Source organism: Mercurialis annua, linkage group LG4 (assembly GCF_937616625.2).
Source record: "Mercurialis annua linkage group LG4, ddMerAnnu1.2, whole genome shotgun sequence".
NCBI lineage: Eukaryota > Viridiplantae > Streptophyta > Magnoliopsida > Malpighiales > Euphorbiaceae > Mercurialis > Mercurialis annua.
In genome coordinates, this window is record NC_065573.1 from 40,128,291 (window position 1) to 40,152,589 (window position 24,299).

General features: G+C 29.7%; 2 protein-coding genes across 5 annotated transcripts; both read right to left on the minus strand.

Moving 5' to 3' along the window:
- Positions 1-192: 192 nt before the first annotated feature.
- LOC126677209 (cation/H(+) antiporter 18-like) lies at positions 193-24,248 on the minus strand. 3 transcript variants are annotated; one of them, XM_050371720.2, is made up of 4 exons: positions 24,188-24,248; positions 4,004-4,242; positions 1,941-2,942; positions 193-1,707 (listed from the first exon to the last, which is right to left on the minus strand). In XM_050371720.2, the coding sequence occupies exons 2-4, from the start codon at positions 4,196-4,198 to the stop codon at positions 481-483; spliced, it is 2,424 nt and encodes an 807-aa protein (XP_050227677.1). In that variant the 5' UTR covers positions 4,199-4,242; positions 24,188-24,248; the 3' UTR covers positions 193-480. The 3 variants fall into 3 exon arrangements, with proteins under 3 accessions (XP_050227677.1, XP_050227674.1, XP_050227676.1); XM_050371717.2 differs by lacking the exon at positions 24,188-24,248 and adding an exon at positions 8,646-8,824; XM_050371719.1 differs by lacking the exon at positions 24,188-24,248 and adding an exon at positions 6,891-7,111.
- On the minus strand, positions 17,900-24,278 carry LOC126677208 (cation/H(+) antiporter 18-like). 2 transcript variants are annotated; one of them, XM_050371715.1, is made up of 4 exons: positions 24,188-24,278; positions 21,669-21,910; positions 19,683-20,684; positions 17,900-19,449 (listed from the first exon to the last, which is right to left on the minus strand). In XM_050371715.1, the coding sequence occupies exons 2-4, from the start codon at positions 21,861-21,863 to the stop codon at positions 18,211-18,213; spliced, it is 2,436 nt and encodes an 811-aa protein (XP_050227672.1). In that variant the 5' UTR covers positions 21,864-21,910; positions 24,188-24,278; the 3' UTR covers positions 17,900-18,210. The 2 variants fall into 2 exon arrangements, with proteins under 2 accessions (XP_050227672.1, XP_050227673.1); XM_050371716.2 differs by lacking the exon at positions 24,188-24,278 and having other exon boundaries at positions 21,669-22,122.
- Positions 24,279-24,299: the final 21 nt, after the last annotated feature.

The window sequence follows — 24,299 nt, forward strand, 5'->3', positions numbered from 1 at the left end:
ATGTATAAATCAAAAACAATTTAAAAGATTATAAATATATATCTTCTAATTCCTCCATCATTAAAACAAATGATTTCAAATGGTATTAATTTAATTATATAATTGTTTGTATATGATTATAACATATGCCATATATATACATATTTGATGTGTTCAATTTTTATTGTTCAGATTCTATTAAAGTGAACATAGTTCATCTAAACATTGTAACCATTTATTCATTGGAAGTGAATTACAGGCAATTGATTAGAAAGAAAATAATACAAAACCAAATTTACATCTTCTTTCTTCTATTTGATTATTTATTTTCCTCCTGTGGTGTATGCAGTCAAGACCTTGAATCTTATGACTGCAAACAAACTAGTACATTGATGAACTCTTATTGAGATGAAACAAAAACCGAACCGTTACTGATCTTTTCGTGATCATCTGCGTTAGAGAGATATATACTATAAACATACACCCAATTCCAAAATCCGGTCAGGTTTCAGTTTCAGATTCGCCTTCCGGCAACTCTGCAATCTTCTTGGAGTTACTTGAAGTGAAATGAGTTGATTTTAGACTATCATACTGTTGCACCACCAACACCGATGCTGACGTCGAAAAATCCTGAGATGTCAGCAGGTTCCCGACAGGACCCAATTCAGGACACTCTGCTCTTCCTCCCATCAAAGCCACTGCCGCAGGACCGTCCGGCATTCTACCGACAACGAAAAGGTTGCAGCGGCTGAATTCCTTAACTACTTCCACAATTTCTTTAGCACTACTCACTATCCTTTCTTCAACTTTTATCGAACTGTCCTCCGGTAGTTTCTTGATTCCGACTATAATCATTTTATCAGCTGTTTCCGATGTAATTGCAGCTTCATGGTCATTTATATCAACTTTGACCGATTGCGCTGCGATCTCAGTGCTGGCAATGAAATAAACAATGGTTACGCTAATTCCGGGGTGCTCTGCCATTCTTGCGCCGTAAGCAATCGCTTCACGGTCGTCACTTCCGCCGAAGAATAAAATAGTTACGGTGGAAGATACATTGCTTGCTGATACATGTGCGCCTCCGCCAAGTCCGCGATCTACCAAGATTCCAACAGAACATGGAGCATGATCAAGAACCCGCTTGTTAACCCAACGGAACTCATTTCGAGTCGTATCCAAGCTTCCATCGATTCGTTGATGCTTATGGAACGGGAGGATGATCATCGCAGCTCGTTTTCTTTCGGCAGAAGCGCAAATATCTTCGTGCATGTTATGTAAAGCTGAGATTGCTGTCATTGGACGGATAAACACGCGACTCAGCTGCCTGATCGCTTCAAAAGCAACAACCACTTGATTGGTATCAGATTGCTGCAATTTATTCCAGAACGGAAGTCCGTTCTTTCTTGCCTTATGGACCATAAGGATGGCCGATGGTCTCTCTGAAAGCTCCATAAGGTGCAGAGCGTAAACACAGACTCCTTCTCGTTTCTCTGTTCCACGCGATGCCTCGATGAGATTGAGCATTGTTGGTATGTTCCATTGACTATGGAAACAAGCCATAATTCGAAGCTGAGAATCTGGATCTTTTCTTTCGATTGTTCTTTGCTTATAATCTGCTCTAGTCGCTTGCTTAGCCGGCTTATAGATTGCGACAACTATAGGTGTTGTAATAAAAGTTGTGAAGATAGCCATCAGAACACATATAGCAAATGTTTGATCGTTCAGAACCTGCAACAGATCAGCTTAAATCATTATATGCATCAAAATGAAAGATCTTTCTTACAAATAAGCGGAAACGGAAAAATGCTGAATAATATAGATATTCAGAGTTCCGAGTTCTATATTTCAAAATTTTAGTAGTGTCTTAGAAATGAAAATCAAACACTACTAAAACGTAGGAGTCGGGCAAGTTTTCGTGCAATATACAAATAAGTTATAAAATGAATTAGTTTTGAATTTACCTTTCTATCTTTTCCGATGTTGAGGACGATGAGCTCCACCAAGCCTTTAGTATTCATCAGAAAACCAAGAGTTATGGCTTCTTGAAAAGGGATTCGGCATAAGAGAGAGACGACTAAAGTGCCAACAATCTTCCCGAAACAGGCTGTAGCGATGACTAAAACTAGTAAACCCCATGATTGCGCTCCTTGAATTGTGGTTACATCGGTCTTCAATCCGCTAGACACGAAGTACAACGGAAGAAAGAGACCAGACACAAGATCTTCAACTTTTTCAACAAGAGCACCAGCAAATGGTCCATCTTTAGGAATCAGAATTCCGATCACAAATGCACCAAACAAGGCATGAATTCCAATAGCATCAGTACAAAACCCTGCTGCTAAAACAGTAGCTAATGTAGCACAAACGTACATTTCATTTACCGGCTCCCCTTCAGGACAACGCACAGCCATCCATTTAAACACAGGAGGGACGATTAGTACACAAGCGACAACAAACCCAGATCCAGCTAGAAGTACCCATAAAGATGTAAGCGGAGATCTACCAGTTCCAGAGAGAGCAATGGCAAGAGCAAGCAAAATCCATGCGGCTATATCATTTACTGCAGCTGCTGACATTGCCATTCGACCCACATCCGTAGTCAGCAGCTTTAGTTCTGCTAAAATACGAGCCAAGACAGGAAAAGCCGTGATTGAAAGAGCCACTCCCATGAATACAAACAATGGAGCTGCTTTTACACCAGGAGTTATTGTTTTACGAAGAACATATGAAACTCCAATTCCGATTATAAAAGGTACGCTGATTCCTGATAGAGCTATACATAAGGCCCTTTTCCCTGTTCGACGAATTGACTTTAGGTCTAATTCAAGACCTACAAGAAACAGGAAGAATAGAAGTCCAAGATTTGCTATAGTATCTAATACTGTCAAGCTTGTCGCTGGGAAAATAGTGTTCAGAAACTCTTTATTTCGACCTAGAGCTGATGGGCCCAGCAGTATGCCTCCCTGTTGAAACAAGATTACAGTAAGAACACATCGAAAACTTTATTGAAATCAGAACACATCTGTCTATTCTAGACTATGTTGCATCGGAAACTTAAAGAGTATTATGTTTCGACATTTCTTTCATTTCTGAAAAATCTACTGAAACACCAAAATTTTATATTTACAACATATTTTTGTACAAAATATCAGTTTCTCCCTTTTCTCGTTCCAGGTTTCCGGTTTAACCGTTTTAGTTGGAACATGGATTTTAGAAACAGCAGATACTGCTATTAGTGGAATGCAAAAGTGTCAGATCAATTTCAAAAGGTTTATCAGATTCATAGTCACAATTAATCGCTGAAACTGACTGTTAGATCAAATTTCATAATAGCATCAACTTTTAGGCAATAGTAGTATATAGCACTTCCAGTTTTCTATGCTTAGTTTAATAGTTTTCCTTGTTCATACACTTTCAACATAATGTTTAGCAAATTCAACTGAATGATTCCCAAGAATCATTAAAGCATAAGATTTGCAGGATTTTCAGTTTATTTATAACTCTGTGTTCAAAATCATTTAAATCCCCAAGATTTTTCTATTCAACCTTCCCCAGTTAAGATCAAATCAAATTTCTGACATGAAATATTTAAGAATACAGAAACTAAACATAATTTATCTTGCTTAAGTACTATGTTATACTATTAATTACATGATCTAGACCCATCAACAGCCCCACATAAATAAATTAATCTATATAGACGCCCATAACATTGGGTGAGACGTAAGAGGAGGACCATACCCACTACCCACAATAACTAACATATTATATAGTCAATAATAAAATTAAAACTAAACTATATGACACATTCTGAACATGCAAAACAAAATAAGCACCATTATTCAAGAATCATTCCTACACGATCAAAAGCAAATCAAGAACTGCAACTGATCATACGATATAAAACAAAACAGTATTCAAGAATCATTCCACACAATGAAAATCAAGAACTGCAACTGACATAATACAAAACAAAACATATAAAACATTTTAGAGAGATAGAGATAGAGATAGAAATACGTACAATAATCTCAGCAATAACACGAGGCTGACGCAATGGCTTGAGCAGAAAGGCAAGAAGACGAGTAAGAATAACAACAAAAACAATTTGTACGATGACCAGAGGAAGTGCATGATCAAGAGGATTTTCTCCTTGAAAAACCCCGTCAGATGTTGCCTTCATCGGCCCCGGACATTTCACTGTTCCATTAGAAGCCATTTTTTTCTGTTCTTGCACCAAGAAATTAACACAGAACAGATTTACTGCAAGAAACAGGAAAAAAAACTAAATAGGATTAGTTTTTAACAGGCTGTATAACTTCCCATATATATATATTAAGCTGGCTGGCTAGAGTTCACGAGCATCCCATATATATATGAGTCAAAAAGTTTTTTTTCAGTGTTAAACATGGAAGGGCTTAGGTGTCTGTAAACTTTGATTTCCATATTCTTCATTTTATACCTAAATAACCTTGTTTACGTGTTATAATTTACATAAAATTTAATCCTAGACAAATAAAGGATAGTACTTCCTTAATATAGAAGTATTACCATTAGGATGAGATTAGCGACACGTATGGCAGAGTTATAAATTACTATTAGATACAGTTTTTATTTGTAATATTTTTTTATGTTTAATGTGAGGCACTAAAAAATACTCCACTACTATTCATTATGAACACAACCGATGGATGTGAAATACAACTGTGTTTTTTAAATAGTAGTGAATCTAGTGAACGTAAAATTACTAAGGTGGGTATGAAAATGAACATATCAATGATTAGTAATAGTAATACTGTAATTTCTGTAGGAGTACCAAAAACTATTACTGTAAATTAACCAATTACTGTTAGGAATATAAAAAAATTGTAAACTGAAGATATTAAACCAACTTTGTCTCTAGGTAATATATGGTGGGAAAAAAATCGAATAATTAATTAACTGAACCACTAAATTTATTTTGGTTCGATTTTGACCCTAAATAAATATAAATTTAAATACAAACCGAACTAAAAAGTTAGTCAGACACATTTAATTCAGTTTAAAAGAATTATGATTTAAAAAAATAGTTTGATATGATTAAAAAAGAATGAAAAAAATTATTTGACTTCAACCAAATACACATCAGATGCTGCCTACCCTGGTTATACCCGGTTATAGTAACTCTAAGCACAACTTTTACTAATCAAGTTCATAAACTTTGAAAAGAAAATACATTCAAGGTGTAAGCAAATGATTGGGTACTCAACCAAATTTATTTAATAAATTTATATAGAGACTATATACTGTACATCAACATTTTGACCGTAACATGTTAGCAGCCTTATATACCAAAACAATAAAATTACAAGACTAGCTTACCCAATTATTGGGAGAAATTGTTGACAGCAGAATTTTCTTAAGAACCACACAATATCAGAATCGGACCAAAAATAAGTACATGATTAGGCAGCTCCCTAGCTAATTAAACCAAGAATTACCCTAAACTTTCCCACAGCCTAAAGTAAACAAACAAAATTTGTTTCCAAAATTATGTTTAAGAAAATAAGAACTAGCAACGTGTAGTCTAAGCTTATTATTAAAATAAACCTTTTGAGGAATGCTATTATTTTAATTTGAGAAATTGGGACTTTATTGCCCAATATTTAAAATTTATGGCAGGTGATATCTAATGAAATAGGATTTTCTTGGCTTATATTACTAATTTTATTTTAAAGTAATGTTCATAAACAGTCCTTCAACTTTCATCTATCTCCACTATAATCCCTTAACTAAATACTAATTTTAAGATAATTTTTGTTGGCAGTACCTTGACTATACACTAATTTTATGTTTATTTATCGGACCCAAGATTCTATATGTGACATCAAAAAATTAAGATCAACATCTCTTGGTAAAATTGGACAGTCGTTGATTCTAGGAATCTATTCTGATACTATTCAATTATCAAATGTGACTAAAATATAGAATAATAATTACAAATTTTAATTAGCTAATAGCAACATAATATGATATTGACGCAAGAAAAAATATTATGAATAATTGGGCCTATACTACTTCTTTACAAAATGGTTAATGAATTTTTTTTTTTTATCAAACGATTACCAAACTATAAAACGGTTATCAGACTATTATTATTTTAAAGGGATACCAGTTTATTGTCGTATTAGATATCATTTATTTTGTCCGCATCATCAAAGCAGTAACCTTTTATGGAAAAATAATAATTCGATATCTTTTTTTGTAAAATAAAGTTAATAAACATTTGATAATTTTTTATAATTGGAGAACCATTTTATAAAAAGAAATTATAGTTTAGTGATCCCTAAGAAATTTATCCCCAATAATTGTGCACTAATTACTATTTTAGTAACGTATATGCATAAGAAAATGCTAGTATAAAATTATTGAGTTAAATAATAATTTTCTAAAAAAAAGCCGTCATTAGCTTAAAAAAATGCTACTAATAGGCAAACTAATGGCTAAAATTCTTCTCATAAAAAAAATGGCTAAAATTCTAAGCATTAATATTTCACTTTGAAATTAATAAATTATAGTATATCGTTGCCAAATGACATGTGACAACATAATTTTCAAACTTTTACTTGTATATTTACACGCCACGAGTTTCCTAGAAATTCATTAATTTGCTTAAAAGTCAGGCATGCACTTGAATAACAAACAAAAAAAATTAAGAGAATAAAAAGAAAATCAGAAGAGAAAGTAAAATAGAACAGTTTTTGCTACATCACACTCTATTGACTTGTTATAGATTTGTCAAACAAGTAATTTAAAACCAAAAATTACTTTATTTACAATGCAATAACCTCTAATTTCCCAAAAGTGACTCCAGTTCATCAATCAGAAATTAAAAAAAATTGGATATGAAATCTTAAAGAAGAAAGAATCACCTGAAATCTGCAATAATCAACGGGAAATGGAATCAAAACTGCATTTTAGCCATTTTCTGTTTACTTCGTTTTATTTTAGAGAGAGAAAGTAGAGAGAGAGAGAGAGGGGAGAATGAGAGAAATGGAGAAAAAGAAGAAGAAGATTTTGTAGGGTGTGAAGAAGCATTAAAAGCTTGCTCCATATTTATAGGACCGCGAAACCAGCCAACTCTGTGTTGCGCTAACGTGTCATCTCTACTAGTTTTTCAATTCTAATATTTTTCAAGTTATTTTGTTTAACAGATCACTAGTGTTTTTATTTTATTTATTTAATCTCCTCGAAATTTAACGATGTTGCTTATTTTATCATCATGTCGAGTTAGATGAACATGCGGTTAAATTTGCTCTCATATTTTTTTTAGGGTTAATGTCAAAATAAATCACGAACTTTACACGTTTTCTCATTTTAATCACACAGTTTAAATTTTCTCATTTTCATACACGAACTACCATTTTTTCTCAAATTCATGCATGGTGCTAAGGTGTCACTCATTTATTGGTGTAAAGTGACCTCCACCTTAGAAAATTACACCAATGGAGCCATGACACCTCAGCACCGTGCATGAATTTGAGAAAAAGTGGTAGTTCGTGCATGAAAATGAAAAAATTTAAACTACGTGATTAAAATGAAAAAATATGTAAAGTTGGTGAATTTTTATGACATTAACCCTATTTTTTATATATAGTTAGATGGACAATTAAATTTGAGATATCTTAATAAAATTCTATACTTCAAAAAAATTATTCCTTAAAAGGGTAGAGCTAGAGTCAATGAAACTATGACATCAACAAACTGTTCAATATGTAATTTTGGTGGTAATGGTATATAATAACTTTACCAATTATTACAATCATGTAAAATGTATGAATTTACTTGTTAATGTAAAAATATAATTAGAGGTTGTATTTATAAATTTATTATATATTATTTATATATATATATTACAATCATGTAAAAATACTCCCGAGATATAAAAGAAGGTCTATTTTGCACTAGAATTTGGAGTGTTTTAGGGTGATTTATTATATATTCTTTTGCTAGACATTCTTAATATTAAATTTTCAAAAATAGTAATTGTAAAATCACATGTCAAAGAAAAAACTATCTCCAGGTGATGGTTATGTTAAGTTATGTAAATTGCAACTAAGAGTAATTGTGAGTTTTATTTAGTTTACTATTTTAAGAGTTGGATCGGCTTCAGTTCAATTTGGTTCTTCTCTAAAAAAATTAAAATTTGGTTTAACTTGTCTAAATTAAAAATAGTCAAAATTAAAAACTATTTAATTGATTTAACCGTAAACTGGAAATCAACGAGTTTGATCTATTTACTAATTAAAATCTTATATACGTAAGACAATTTTAAATATACAAATTTATTTTAAATAATTGAAATATTGTTTTTAGTAAAATGGTTGAGCCAATGATAGAATCAATTAAACCGTAAATCACGGTCACCGTTTCCGTGTTTAAGAACAATGCATTAGTTAATCAAATAATGAAAAATACTTTTTTGTTATTTATAGTTTAAAAGCGTAAAAATATAAGTTTCTATATTTATACGACATAGTGAGTTATTTGTTGCATGCACACAACACTCAGATAAAACAACAAACTAGGATGAAAATGAAAATAATTAAAAATACGATAATTTTCGTCACTATAGGATAAAAAATTGCAAGACGCACACGTCAAAAGAAAAAGGTGTAGAATCAAACCCTAAACAGTAGAATCCACGACGAGGTATATGTAAATAATTGGTGGTGGTGGACCTGGCGGTGCTGCTTGTGGTGGTGGCCAAACGAAGCAATGCGGTGGATTCCGACGCATATATGTGAAGTTGCAGTGTAGCAGAAATAATGGGGAATAATAGAGATGAAAGTAAGACAGAAAATGAAAAGAAAAGAGTTGAGTAATAATTGAAATAGACTAAAAAATTGCAAAGTGTTCGGTTGATATAAGGTCATCCACAAGTTATGGGGCCGTGCAATCAGCCAATACCATATGCTATTATGCTTAAAACACTAATTAACTAATATCATAACTAATTAAACTAACTTTGTTATTAATTTTCTAGCTTAACACAACATTACACATGTTTTATAGGCTTAATCATTCGAACAATTCTTCAAATTTTTTATTTTTTTTGTTTATAAGCTAAACTTTTAAAATAATCAATTTTAGCTCATTTTTTAAATTATAGTTTCAAATATAACCATTTGTTCAAATATTAGAGTAGAAAAAAATTCAAATATATTTTTTTAATTTGCCCTTTTAGCATCAAAATTTTCAATATAATGTAATATGAAAAGTGTATTTGAATTTTTTTTCACTCTAATTAAAATTGAAAATCGAAAAATAGACTTAAATGGAAGATTGTGAAAGTTTAAGCCCTAAACAAAAAAATTGAAAAAATGAGGCATGTCTCAATGATTAAGCCATGTTTTTATAGGAGATAGTATGATCTAATTATAGATTTAACATATATAATTCTTATATCTTTTGTAGAATAAATTTACATTAAATTCAAACAGGTATATAAAATTTTGATTATTAAGTGAATTAAAAACAATTAATAAATAAATAGTTATATACTAAAAAATAGAACATGCTTTAACTAATTATAAATAATAAAAAATATGGTTTTATATAATTTAACAAGTCTAATAATTTCAGTTCTTATAACTTTTTTGTTTGAAAAAATTAGACCATATTTTTAAGAGCAAATTACTCTAAAATCCTTCACATATTTCATAATTTACAATTTGGTACTTCTTATTTGAAAATCAAACGATTTATTACCTTATTTTCTGATTATGTCAACTATTATACGCTTCTATTAATTTTTTACGTTTTTGCCGTTAAATACGAACAAAATATCAAAAATGACCCTAAACTACATCGTTTTGAGAAACGAAAAAGCCAAAAAAAAAATCCCATACAACCTCCGACGAACACATCGTTTAGATTTGCCTCAGGCGAACCCAAATGACGATGACAAATTCATATGCAAACCTAGGAGAACCCAAATGCGTATGGTTTCGTCTCAGGCATGGCACTGGTACTTCCGGCAGAAAAATGGCGGTCGATGACAGAGGCGGTGGTGCATGGTTGTCGATAGAAGATAAACAAAATAGAAATGCCAATTGGTTTCTGATTTTTGTTTAAAGTTTAAAATGATTCAAGGGCATATTAGGGTTTTAATTTTTCATTTAGAGTTGGAATAAATTTTCTTTGTTTGACTATCAATATAAATGAAAAAAATTAACATAAGGATTTTAATGTTGACGGGATTGAAAATGAAGTACTAAATCGTTTAATTTACAAACAAAAAGTACTAAGTGAATTACGATATATATGGAAAGACTTAGGGTAATTTGGTCTATTTTTAATCTTTAAAAAAAATTAAATCGGATTAATTTTAGTTTGTGGTTGAACCGGCCGGTCTAATAGATTCTTACACTGACTGAATGTATATCAGTATATGTTCGTAAGTTTACAAGTCAACTTTTCCACTTTCCTATAATTCAAGAAAATGAATTCCCACTTTCCTTCAATAGTACAACATAAAAATCAAATACTTATAATAAACGAAAGAGCAAACAAAAAATTATCTGGATTGACACCTAATAATTTTTTTAATATTTTAGGAGATTCTGATTTTATAATATGTCATCTCTATTATTTTCAATTCATTATAAGCTAATTTATTAGTCTTAATTAGAGTAAATTACATATAAAATTAACACCTTTACACGATATCTCAAAAATAACGTGACTTTTAAAACTTCTCAATTCAGGACATCATTTTTTTTAAACAACATGGGTACACTTTTAGATAATATTTCGCTGACTTGAACACCCGATCGGTCTGCCGCGTGTCACACCATGTCAGCAAATTAAAACGCCACTAAATATTACCGATGTTGTTTTTGGAAAAAAAATGAATAGTGGTCCTGAATTGACACATTTTAAAGATCATGTTATTTTTGAAATTTCACTTAAAAGTAGTGATTTTATATGTAACTAACACCTTAATTATACGAGAATAATGAATTTTCGATGTGCATTAATCTATATCTATCTATAATCTATCTATCTATCTATAACTATCTTATATGTGGGAAGGGGGGGGACAGGCAAAATTACGATAATAGGTTTCATTAAAGGTATAATTCATATTAAAAAATATAAATCACTAAAAGAATAAAAAAGGATTAGCATTTAATTTAGTTTCAAACACTAATAGTTTGTTTTAATTTTTTTCTATTGACTACGGTAACTTTTGTATTACAACACAAATTGCAATAAACATAACCGAACAAAGTTTGTATTAATTCAAATAGTATCAGTTGCTTCTTAAAAATTGACATTTGATTTACTTCTTTAATTAATTAACATCGAGGCTAGCTAATTACCTCAGAATAATGTGCAAAATTAATTCTAATAAAGAAAATAATAAATATTATTTAGTCTTAATTAATATCAAAGACTAATTCTATTCGAAATAGTCATGTCCTGAACTACTACTAAAATAAATTTAATTACAGTAGAAGTAGTTAATGATTTAAACAAACACATATTATCTATATAATTACTTAAATTGTGTTGCCAAATTACGTAAAATTATAATTGTTAAAGATTTGAGAAAATTTACAGATTTTTTTTTAAAATTAGAAAAAAAAATCACAAAAGCTATCATTCAAGTTTATGTTATAATTTAAATAATTTAATTAATATAATATAATATATATATATATATATATATATATATATATATATATATAACGGGTCATATCAATATATTTTTGCAATTTAATTAAAATTTAATATAAGTGTTAAAATTTTAAAGTAAATAAAAAAATTAATAATTTATTTAAAACTACAATTATTAAACATTTTAAATAATATTTATTATATATAACGGGTCATATAGGTGCCGTTCACGTGCGTAGCACGTGGCGAAATGCTAGACTTCATTAAAGGTATAATTATTAAAGAAAAAATAAAATCAATAATAATTAGTACAAGTTTTATTTTGATAAAAAAACAATTTCAATGTAAAATATGAAGTTAGCCGTACTAATAGATTGGCAGTTGGGTTAGGATTGCTTTTCTTTTCCTAATAGAATCATAATTGGATTATGATTGTTTCTTTTCTCTGCAAATAGAAGTTGTAATTCAATCTGTACAACATAAGAGTTATGGTACGAAACATTTACAAACTTTAGCTAATTTAAGCTAATTCCAATTTCGGTTCTTTACTCACAATATATAAATACTCAAATTAGGCATATAAATCATTAAAAAAAGTTAATTTCACTGGCTAATGAATGTTTAATTGGTCATTCAAAAATAAAATAAAATAAATTACATCTAAATATTGCTTGCAAGTTATAATTTTTATTTAAATAAAAAAATTAATATAATTTATTACAAAATAAAATAACTATATAGCAACGGGTCATTTAAATAATTCTAGCATACTACAATTTATATTTAAACAACATATTTATTCCCTTTCAAATATTATATTTAATAATTTAAACGAGTCATATTTATCACTTATGTGATATAATATTAATTTAAAGAAAAAATAAGTTATAATAACTTATTAAATTACAATATTTACTTAACTGTGATAGTTAAGTAAAAAACAAAACTGCTATTATTATGACTATCAAAATATATTATGTATAACGGGTCCTATAAAAACACTCATGTGCTATGATTTCAATTAAAATAAAATAAAAATTATAATAATTTATTAAAAACTAAAAAATTATATTGTATAATTTAGTTAATACTATTTAATAAATATAACGGGTCATATAAATGTCGCTCACGTGTGTAACACGTGGCGAAATGCTAGTAACTATCTTATATGTGGGAAGGGGGGGGGACAGGCAAAATTACGCTAATAGGCTTCATTAAGGGTATAACTAAAAAAGATAAAATAATAAAAAATTAATTTAAATCATGTAAATAGTAGAAGTTAAATGCAAATGGACTACTACAATAGAAGCATCCGAATATATGCCTTTCATTAGTTTATAAATATAAAAATACTCTAACAAAAGCTCTTATAATAGGATTCTAACTCTAATCTATAACATATATAGTTAACGTAGGAATTTAGCCAAAAGCTTCCAAGGCATTAGTTGGTCTTTTATGGCAAGACAAGCCAACAAGCTCGCTCACCACATAGCAGCTGCAGCATTTTTTTTAAGAGAAAGTTTAGTTAGAAGAGGTCCTAGAAAATTGGAAGGATATTTGGAAAGAAGACATAGATTTGGAATAGTTTTGGTTAATTTGTTTTTTTATCAGTTCCTCCTTGCTGTGCAAGGTTTTGAGTTTATTTATCAATAAAAAAGAAAATCATAGGACTCTAATTATTATTAGAATAGATGTAATTTTGGTTCGAATTATTATTGTCATCAATTTATATGAGATACATCGGATCATGAGAAGCTTCTTATTCCAATGAAAGGAATTTGTTGATTCACATTGTATGTATTTTTAATTTATTGATTTTTAGAATATTTTTTTTAGATTATTTTGTTTTGTTAATTTTTTTTCAATTTTTTTTTAGATTATTAGAATTAGTAATCAATAATCAATACCAAGATAAAGGTATTTATAAACATGTATATGTACGAAATTGAGAAAAATTTGCACTCATACATCTACTTAATATATGTCAATTGTTGATCTATCATTAAATGAGTATATGGTTGTTTTAGTCAATTTTCGTTAATTGGTAATATCACGGTAATAGACTTCATTAAGAGCATAATTTATAAAAAAAAATAAGGAAATTAATAGTAATTAAATAGAAGTTTAATTTTACTAAAACAACTAATTCTTTTTTTTATGACTTAAAACAAGGCTTAATTACTTAAAAAACTCTCACCTTTAACTTCTTTTTCGTTTATACCCTGATCTAGGAAAATTGTCACATATACTCATGACCTTGTCTTTATGTTTCACCTCTACCCTCGAGGTATTAAATTTACCTCTTTTCATTTGGAAAAAAGTTTAAAATAGTCCTTCATTTTTAGTATATATTCTAATTACACGTCAATGTTATTAATTATACAAAAATTGATTTTTTTTTGAAAATAATAATATTAGCGGTTTTTTAAATTGGATTATAATTGTAGATTGTAATTAATAAAAAATATTTTATTTATTTTATTTTATTTAAATTAAAAAATTAATTAATTTTAGGACTTATTTGAGCGTTTTTATAGATGAAGTATTTGTTTGTAATTTTTTTTATTAGAAAAAGGTATAAAATAACCCTTATATTTAGTTATTTTTAATAAATCGTCTTTTTTTTGAAATTTGGGGTAGAGGTGAAACATAAAGACAAGGTCATGAGTATTTGTGACAATTTTTCTAGATCAGGGTATAAACGAAAACAAAATTAAAGGTGAGGGATTTTTAAGTAATTAAGCCTTAAAACAACTAATGGAATCAGAATTGGGCTAGGATTGCTTCAATTGGTTTAGGATTGCTTTCTCTTTTCTGTAATTGATTGCTTTCCATTTTTCCTAATAATTAAATCGTAATTGAATTCGTACATTATAATGTAAAACATTCAAACCCGAGGATGTATACTCTAGATTTAATATTTTCATGTTATGCAAGTATATATAACCAAGATTTAATATTTACTTTATACAAAAAGTTGTATAAATATCACTAACATTTTACAATTTTAATCTTAATTAAAATAAAAGATAGTTTTAAATTTAAATAATATAATTATTAATATTAATATTTACTATATAACGGGTCATGTAAATATTATCACATGCTATGATTTAAATTAATTTATAATAATTACTATAAATTATAGTAATATATTAAATATAATTAATATTTACTACATATAACGGGTCATGTAAATATCATCACGTACTATAATTTCAATTTTCATAATTTATAATAATTCACTATAAAGTATAGTAATATATTTAAATAATTTAAATAATATTTAATGTATATATATAACGGGTCATATAAATATCGCTCACGTGCGTAGCACGTGGCGAAACGCTAGTACTATATATAAAGGCACGGATGGGGGGGGGGGACAGACAAATTTACTGAATAATCCTTTTCAGTTTACTACTAAATAAAGGTTTTGTAGTCATTAACTAATTAGTTAATTAATCACTATTGTAATTAAAGTCCTAATTAGAATAGGTAGCTAAATTATCTCCAATTTAGTTTTTAGTATGTAAAAAATAACTAAATTGTCTCCAAATTAGTAGGAATAGCTATCTTTTAATTTGATTGAACTATAAAATTAAAATATTATATTTGGTCAATATATTATTATTTAAATTTCTATCTTATTATTTTTAAAGATATTATTAATAAGATTAAGTTAATTATTTAATTATAGTTATGTTCATTGACGAGTTACGTTACGAGCCACGTGCATAGCACGTAATGCAAAACTAGTTTTTTTAAAAAATATGGATGATTTTAAATTTGTGATAGCATGTCTAAAATTTAAATTGGGTTTAAATTTATTGTTTATTATGTACATCATTTGGTATGATATAAATTAACCATTACTAATAAGAAATATTTGTCGCATATGTTTAAATTACAACCGACCAATAATCCTAAGAAACTATTATAAATTTATAATGGCTTAATACATAGTTTGACCCCTGAACTTGTACTCTTTTACCCATCTAACCTCTAAACTTAACGTCTCACCTATCGAACCTCTGAACTTGTTAAATAATCCGATTTAACCCCTAAACTTGATAAATATGTAAATATTGAACCCCTCCGTGCCACCTGTCACTTGAAACATTCTAGAAGAAATTGTGTACGGAGAGGTTCGATGTTTACGTTTTTATCAAGTTCAGGGGTCAAATCGGATAATTTGACAAGTTCAGAAGTTCGATAGAAGAGACGTTATGTTTAGGGGTTAGATGGGTAAAAGAGTACAAGTTCAGGGGTCAAACTATATATTCAGCCAATTTATAATCATTATTGTATCATAATTGAGAGTGAATGGTTAAAATGGTGATTATTTCTACAAATTAGTCTCATATTCTAATTTTCAAAAATATTAATAAATTTGAAATTTTATTATGTAATTTGTACACTTTAAAAAAATAACTTGTCAATACAATAACTTTTTTAAAAAATAAAACCATATTTTTATAATATTTAATTTTGTACATAAAGTTATTAAATTTTATCACTATCTTTACGTATTTCATATTTTTTTTATCTTTTAAAAACAATAACATTGATTTTTTTTCATTTTCATATAACAATAAATATATGCATATCTGTTAATTTGTTTTTAAATATAAATCTCAAATGTCTCAAACTTTTATATTTAATTTTAAAAAAAAATTGATCAAAAAATCACTCGCAGAATTAAAAATAAAAGAAAAAATATAATATAATTTAAAAAAGTCATTAGATGAAAATAATGTTATTTTACTTACTTTTTAAAAAATTGTATTATCTCAAACTAAAATAGAAAATTATATTTTTCAATTATTTATATCAAAATCAATTTATGTTAACCATTTTAATTAAACCACATCAAATATCCATATAAAATTTCAAGCCGGTTAATTAATACAATTAGAGTTATATATGGAACAAAGGGTCAACGCGCCCCAATTTATACTTTTTTGAGCAAATAACTCCAAAACTCTTCATTTTTGGGTCAAATATCCCCACAATTTATATTTTTATTTTAAAAAACAGATTTAGAATAATTTTATCGCAACAATTAGAGAAGTATCTAATTACTTTTTTGCATCCCTTACCTCCGATTTGTATTTTACGCGTTTTAAAAATACAATTATGGGGTTACTTGACCCGAAAATGAAGAGTTTTGGGGTTATTTGCTCAAAAAAATATAAATTGGGTTAGTTGACCCCGTGACACAAGTTTAGGGGGCGCGTTGACCCTTTGTTCGTTATATATGTGTATATATATTAAAAAAAATAGACTCGATTAAACTGAATAGAACACGACCATGTTCACCCACATTTGAAGATTACTGTCCGAGAAATTCTTATGTAGACTCAGTCTATTACGTCATCCGTAGACAAAGCTAATTATATCATAACACCTCATTAAAATGAGGGTATTTTTGTAATTTGTTTGTTATTTGCAAATACTTTTGAATAATGATATTACAATAATACCCTCATTTTAATGAAGTGTTATGATATGATTGGTTTCGTCCACGAATGACGTGGTGGACTGAATCTACCTAAAAATTTCTCTTACTGTCCATATAAAATAACATTCAAATTCACAAGTATAATTGATCTTAAAAAAAAGGCTTAATTTCTTAAAAAAATCCCACCTTGCACTTTTTCTTCGTTTATACCCTGACCTTGTAAAAACACCATTTGTACCCAATTTTGAGTTTTTATGTTTCATCTCTACCCAAAAGCATTAAATTGTACTTTTTTCATTTGGAAAAGAGTTTAAAACATACTTTTTTCTATTTTAAAATATACAAATAAATCCTTAAACTTAAAAAGTAATCAAATACATCCAAATAATTAATTAATTATTTTTAATTTGATAAAATAATAAAAAATTAAAAAAAATTATTATTATTTTTAATTTTAATTTTTTGTCGGAAATATTTTAAAAAAAATAAAAAAATTTAAAAAAAAAAATCGAAATATTTTTTAAAAAAATTAAAAAAAATTATTATTATTTTTTAATTTTTTGAAAAAGATGGTATTTTTGTATTATTAATAATATTAATATCTAATTAGTATATAAGTTAAAAATGAAGGATTGTTTTAAACTTTTTTTCAAATGAAAAGAGTACAATTTAATGCTTTTGGGTAGAGATGAAACATAAAAACTCAAAATTGGGTACAAATGGTGTTTTTACAAGGTCAGAGTATAAACGAAAAAAAATACAAGGTGGGGGTGTTTTAAGGAATTAAGCCTAAAAAAAATTCAAAAGTAACCATTTATTTATTGCTTATTGGGAGTAAATTACATGCAATTGAGTAAAAAGAAAATAATACAAAACCAAATTTACATTTTCTTTCTTCTATTTGATTATTGTTTTCTTCCTGTGGTGTATACAGTAAAGACTCAAGACCTTGAATCTTATGACTGCAAACAAACTAGTACATTGATGAACTCTTATTGAGATGAAACCAAAAGGACACCCTTACTAATCTTTTCATGGTCATCTGCATTTAGAGATATATACACTATATACATACACCCAAAATCCAATATCCGGTTACCAATCTACTCGATTTCAGTTTCAGATTCGCCTTCGGGCAACTCGGCAATTTTTTTGGAGCGACCTGAAGTGATATGAACTGATTTCTGACTATTATACCGTTGCACCACCAACACCGATGCTGACGTGGTAAAGTCATGAGACGTCAAGAGGTTTCCGACAGGACCCAATTCAGGACACTCTGCTCTTCCGCTGCTTGCTCCGATCAAAGCCACCGCGGCTGGACCATCCGGCACTCTACCGACAACGAAAAGATTGCAACGGCTGAATTCCTTAACAACTTCCACAATTTCTATAGCACTATTCACTATCCTTTCTTCAACTTTGATCGAACTGTCCTCCGGTAGTTTCTTGATCCCAACTATCACCAATTTATCAGCCGTTTCTGATGTAATTGCAGCTTCATGATCATTTATATCAACTTTAATTGACTGAGATGTGATCTCTGTGCCGGCAATGAGATAAACAATGGTTACGCTAATTCCAGGGTGCTCTGCCATTCTTGCACCGTAAGCAAGCGCTTCACGGTCGTCGCTTCCACCAAAGAATAAAATGGTTACGGTGGAAGAAACATTGCTTGCCTGTACATGTGCGCCTCCGCCAAGTCCACGATCAACTAAGATTCCAACAGAGCACGGAGCATAATCAAGAACCCGTTTGTTAACCAAACGGAACTCATTTCGAGTCGTTTCCAAGCTTCCATCGATTCTTTGATGCTTATGGAACGGGAGGATGATCATCGCTACTCGTTTTCTTTCAGCAGAAGCACAAATATCTTCGTGCATATTATGTAAAGCAGAGATTGCCGTCATCGGACGAATAAGCACGCGACTCAGCTGCCTGATCGCTTCAAAAGCAACGACGACTTGATTGGTATCAGATTGTTGCAGTTTATTCCAAAACGGAAGTCCGTTCTTTCGTGCCTTATGGACCATAAGGATCGCAGATGGTCTCTCTGAAAGCTCCATAAGGTGCAGAGCATAAACACAGACTCCTTCTCGTTTCTCTGTTCCACGCGATGCCTCGATGAGATTGAGCATTGTTGGTATGTTCCATTGACTATGGAAACAAGCCATAATGCGAAGCTGAGAATCTGGATCTTTTCTCTCGATAGTCCTTTGCTTATAATCTGCTCTAGTCCCTAGCTTAGCCGGCTTATAGATTGCGACAACAATAGGTGTTGTAATAAAAGTTGTGAAGATAGCCATCAGAACACATATAGCAAATGTTTGATCGTTCAGAACCTGTAACAAGATAAACTTTAATCATTATATGCATCAAGAAGAAAGATCTTACTTACAAATAAGCGGAAACGGAAAATACTGAAAAATATCGATCTTCAGAGTTCCAAGTTCTATATTTTGGAATTTTAGCAGCGTGTTAGAAATGAAAACGAAACACTACTAAAACTTAGGATTCGGGCAAGTTTTTATGCAATATGCAAATAAGTTATAAAATGAATTAGTTTTTAATTTACCTTTCTATCTTTTCCGATGTTGAGGACAATGAGCTCCACCAACCCTTTAGTATTCATCAGAAAACCAAGAGTTATGGCTTCCTGAAAAGGGATTCGGCATAAGAGAGAGACAACTAAAGTGCCAACAATTTTCCCAAAACAGGCTGTAGCGATGACTAAAACCAGTAAACCCCATGATTGAGCTCCTTGAATTGTGGTTACATCAGTCTTCAATCCGCTAGACACGAAGTACAACGGAAGAAAGAGACCAGAGACAAGATCTTCAACTTTTTCAACAAGAGCACCAGCAAATGGTCCATCTTTAGGAATCAGAATTCCAACCACAAATGCACCAAACAAGGCATGAATTCCAATAGCATCAGTACAAAACCCTGCAGCCAAAACAGTAGCTAATGCAGCACAGACGTACATTTCATTCACCGGCTCTCCTTCAGGACAACGCACAGCCATCCATTTAAACACAGGAGGGACGATTAGCACACAAGCGACAACAAACCCAGCTCCGGCTAGAAGTACCCATAAAGATATAAGCGGAGAGCTACCACTTCCAGAGAGAGCAATGGCAAGAGCAAGCAAAATCCATGCGGCTATATCATTTACTGCAGCTGCTGACATTGCCATTCGACCCACATCTGTAGTCAGAAGCTTTAGTTCTGCTAAAATACGAGCCAGGACAGGAAAAGCCGTGATTGAAAGGGCCACTCCCATGAATACAAGCAATGGAGCTGCTTTTACGCCAGGAGTTATTGTTTTACGAAGAACATATGAAACTCCAATTCCTAGTATAAAAGGTACGCTGATTCCTGATAGAGCTATCCATAAGGCCTTTTTCCCTGTTCGACGAATCGACTTCAAGTCTAATTCAAGACCTACAAGAAACAGGAAGAATAGAAGACCAAGATTTGCTATAGTATCTAATACTGTCAAGCTTCTCGCTGGGAAAATCGTGTGCAGATACTCTGTGTTTCGACCTAGAGCGGATGGCCCCAGTAATATGCCTCCCTGTTGAAACAAAATTACAATAAGAACACATAGGAAACTTTATTGAAATCAAAACACATTTGTCTATTATAGACTAAGTTGCATCCGAAACTTAGAGAGTATTACGTTTTGGCATTTCATTTTCATTTCTAAAGAATCTTCTGAAACCCCAAAATTTTATATTTACAGCATATTTTTGTAAAAAATATCAGTTTGTCCCTTGTCTCGTTCCAGGTTTCCGGTTTTACCGTTTTAATTTCCATGGAACATGGATTTTAGAAACATCAGATACTGCTATTAGTGTAGTGGAAGTGTCTAGATCCGTTTCAGTTTCAGTTTCAATTCAAAAGGTTTATCAGATTCACAGTCAAAATTAATAGTTGAAGCTGTCTGTTAGACCAATTTTCATAATAGCAACAAGTTTTAGGCAACAGTAGTAAATAACACTTCTAGTTTTCTTTGCTTAGTTTAATAGTTTTAGTTGTTCATACAGTTTCAACATAAATTTTTAGCAAATTCAACTGAATGATTCCCAAGAACCATTAAAGCATAAAATTTGCAAAATTTTCAGTTTATTTTAACTCTCTCTTCAAAATCATTTAAATCCCCAAGAATTTTCTGTTCAGCCTTCCCCCAGTTAAGATCAAATCAAATTCCTGACATGTAATATTCAAGAATACAGAAACTAAACATAATCTTTCTCAAATATTACTATCTTATACTAGTAGTATATTACATGATCTAGACCCATCAATAGCCCCACATAGATAAATTATTAATTTTAATAAGAGGACACATTACCCACAATAACTAACATATTATAAAGTCAATAATAAAAGTTAAAAAATATACTATATGACACATTCTGAACATGCAAAACAAAAGAAGCACTATTATTCAAGAATCATTCCTACACATCAAAAGCAAATCAAGAACTGCAACTGATCATATGATATAAAACAAAACAGTATAAAACTTTTTAGAGATAGAGATAGAAATACATACAATAATCTCAGCAATAACACGAGGCTGACGCAATGGCTTCAGCAGAAACGCAAGAAAACGAGTAAGAACAACAACAAAAACAATCTGAACGATGACCAGAGGAAGTGCATAATCAAGAGGATTTTCTCCTTGAAAAACCCCGTTAGATGTTGCCTTCATCGGCCCCGGACATTTCACTGTTCCATTAGAAGCCATTTTTTCCTGTTCTTGCACCAAGAAATTAACAGAACACAGTAGATTAACTGCAAGAAACAGGAAAGAAAAATTAGTACTGAAGAAGTGTTGGTTTTTTTATAACATCATATATATAGTAGTATATATATTAAGTTGGCTGGCTAGTGGCTAGAGTTCACGAGCATCCCATATATGTGAGTCTAAAAGTTTTTTATACAGTGTTAAACATGGAATGGCTTTGGTGTCTGTAGATTTTAATTTCCATATTTTGAAAATCTTCGTTTTATACCTAAATAACATTGTTTACGTGTCATAATTTACATAAAATTTAATCCTTGAATAAACTAAAGGATAATACTTTCTTAATATAGAAATATTACCATTAGGATGAGATTAGTGACACGTATAGCAGAACTATAAATTATTAGATACAGTATTTATTTTTATTTTTAATGTGAGGCATTTTTTTATTTTTAATGTGAGGCACTAAAAATATGAATACAACCGATGAATGTGAAATACAACTGTGTTTTTTAGTAGTAGTGATAGTAAAATTCGGAAGGTGGGTATGAAAAGAACACATCAATGATTAGTAATACTGTAAATTTCTGTAGGAGTATAAAAAAATAGTAAATCGAATATATGCGACAAATTTTATCTCTAGGTAATATGGTGGAAAAAGAATCTAATAATCAAATTGAACCGAAAAATTTATACTGGTTCGATTTTGAAACCAAACAAATTTCAGTTAGATCTAAATTTTAATATAAACCGAACTAGAGAGTTAATCAGACAAATTACTTCAGTTTAATTCAGTTTAAAAGCATTATGATATTAAAAAAATTAATTTGATTTGATGAAAGAAGAATAAAAATATTATATGACTTTAACCAAAATACACATCAGATGCTGCCTTCCCCGGTTATAATAACTCTAAGCACAAAAACTTTTACTCATATACTTTGAAAAGAAAATACATTCGAGGTGTAAGCAAATGACTGGGTACTCAACCATATTTATTTAATAAATTTATATAGAGACTATATTACAATAGTCAATGGAACATACCAACAATGCTCAATCTCATCAACATTTTGACTCGTAACATGTTAGCAGCCTTATATACCAAAACAATAAAATTACAATACTAGCTTACCCAATTATTGGGAGAAATTGTTCACAACAGAATTTTTTTAAGAGCTAGCTAATTAAAAATAAGTGCATATTGTTTAGGCAGCTCCCTAGCTAATTGAATTAAACCCGAAATTGCCCTAAACTTTCCAACATTAATCTAAAGTAAACAAGATCAATATTCTATAGTATTTGATTTGTGACATCAGCGACCACTAGAAATCAAGATCAACAACTCTTCATAAAATTGGACGGTCGTTGGATTCTAGGAATCTATTGTGATACTGTGGAATTATCAAATGTGATTAAAATATAAAGTAATAATTACTATATAAATTAGCTAATTGCAAGATAATACAATCTTGATGTAAGCTAATATTGACTTTAGTTATAAGAAAAACATATTACTTAATACAATATAATTGGGGTTAAATATTTTTGAGGTTACGTACTATAATTTTCTTTACAAAATAGTTAACGAATATAAAATAATTACCGAATGTATTTTTTTACCAAACAATATACCCAACTATAAAAAAAATTAAGACGGTTATCGACCTATTATCATTTTATAAAAAAGTAGTAATATTTTTATAAATGATAACTCTTTCATGAAAAAAAAAATATTTTGGTATCTGCTTTGTAAAAAACTACAATTCAATATAGTTTTTATAATTTGATTATCATTTTATAAAAAAAATTATAGCTCGGTGACCCTACAAAATTTAAATCCAATAATTATGCAATAATTACTATTTTTAATAATAAATATATATATATATATATATACCACATCAGTTAAAATAAATTACTAGTACAAAATTATTGAGTTAAATAACATTTTTCTGAAAATACTAAAATAGTAGAGTCATTAGCTTAAGAAATGCTACTAACAGCATACTAATGGCTAAAATTGTAAGCAATAATATTTCACTTTGCAATTAATAAATTATATACCGTTGCCAAATGACATGTGACAACACAGTTTTCAAATTTTTACTTGTATGGTTACACGCCACGAGTTTCCTAGAAATTCATTAATTTGCTACATCACACTCTATTGGCTTGTTATAGGTTTGTCAAACAAGTAATTTAAAACCAAAAATTACTTCATTTTATAATGCAATAAGCTCGAATTTCTGAAAAATGACTCCAGTTCATCAATCAGAAATAAAAAAAATTGGATATGAAATCTTAAAAAGAAGAAGAATCACCTGAAATCTGCAATAATCAACGGAAAATGGGATCAAAACTGCATTTTAGCCATTTTTTTTTGTATACTTCGTTTTATTTTAGAGAGAGAAAGTAGAGAGAGAGAGAGGGGAA

What these genes read in the sequence shown, in the direction of transcription:
- LOC126677209 (XM_050371720.2), bottom strand. Translation starts at nt 4,198, where the DNA reads ATGGCTTCTAATGGAACAGTGAAATGTCCGGGGCCGATGAAGGCAACA. An exon ending in GTGTTATTGCTGAGATTATT is followed by an intron (nt 2,943 to 4,003) that starts GTACGTATTTCT and finishes TTGTTTCAACAG; the next exon opens with GGAGGCATACTGCTGGGCCC. An exon ending in ACATCGGAAAAGATAGAAAG is followed by an intron (nt 1,708 to 1,940) that starts GTAAATTCAAAA and finishes GATCTGTTGCAG; the next exon opens with GTTCTGAACGATCAAACATT.
- LOC126677208 (XM_050371715.1), bottom strand. Translation starts at nt 21,863, where the DNA reads ATGGCTTCTAATGGAACAGTGAAATGTCCGGGGCCGATGAAGGCAACA. An exon ending in GTGTTATTGCTGAGATTATT is followed by an intron (nt 20,685 to 21,668) that starts GTATGTATTTCT and finishes TTGTTTCAACAG; the next exon opens with GGAGGCATATTACTGGGGCC. An exon ending in ACATCGGAAAAGATAGAAAG is followed by an intron (nt 19,450 to 19,682) that starts GTAAATTAAAAA and finishes ATCTTGTTACAG; the next exon opens with GTTCTGAACGATCAAACATT.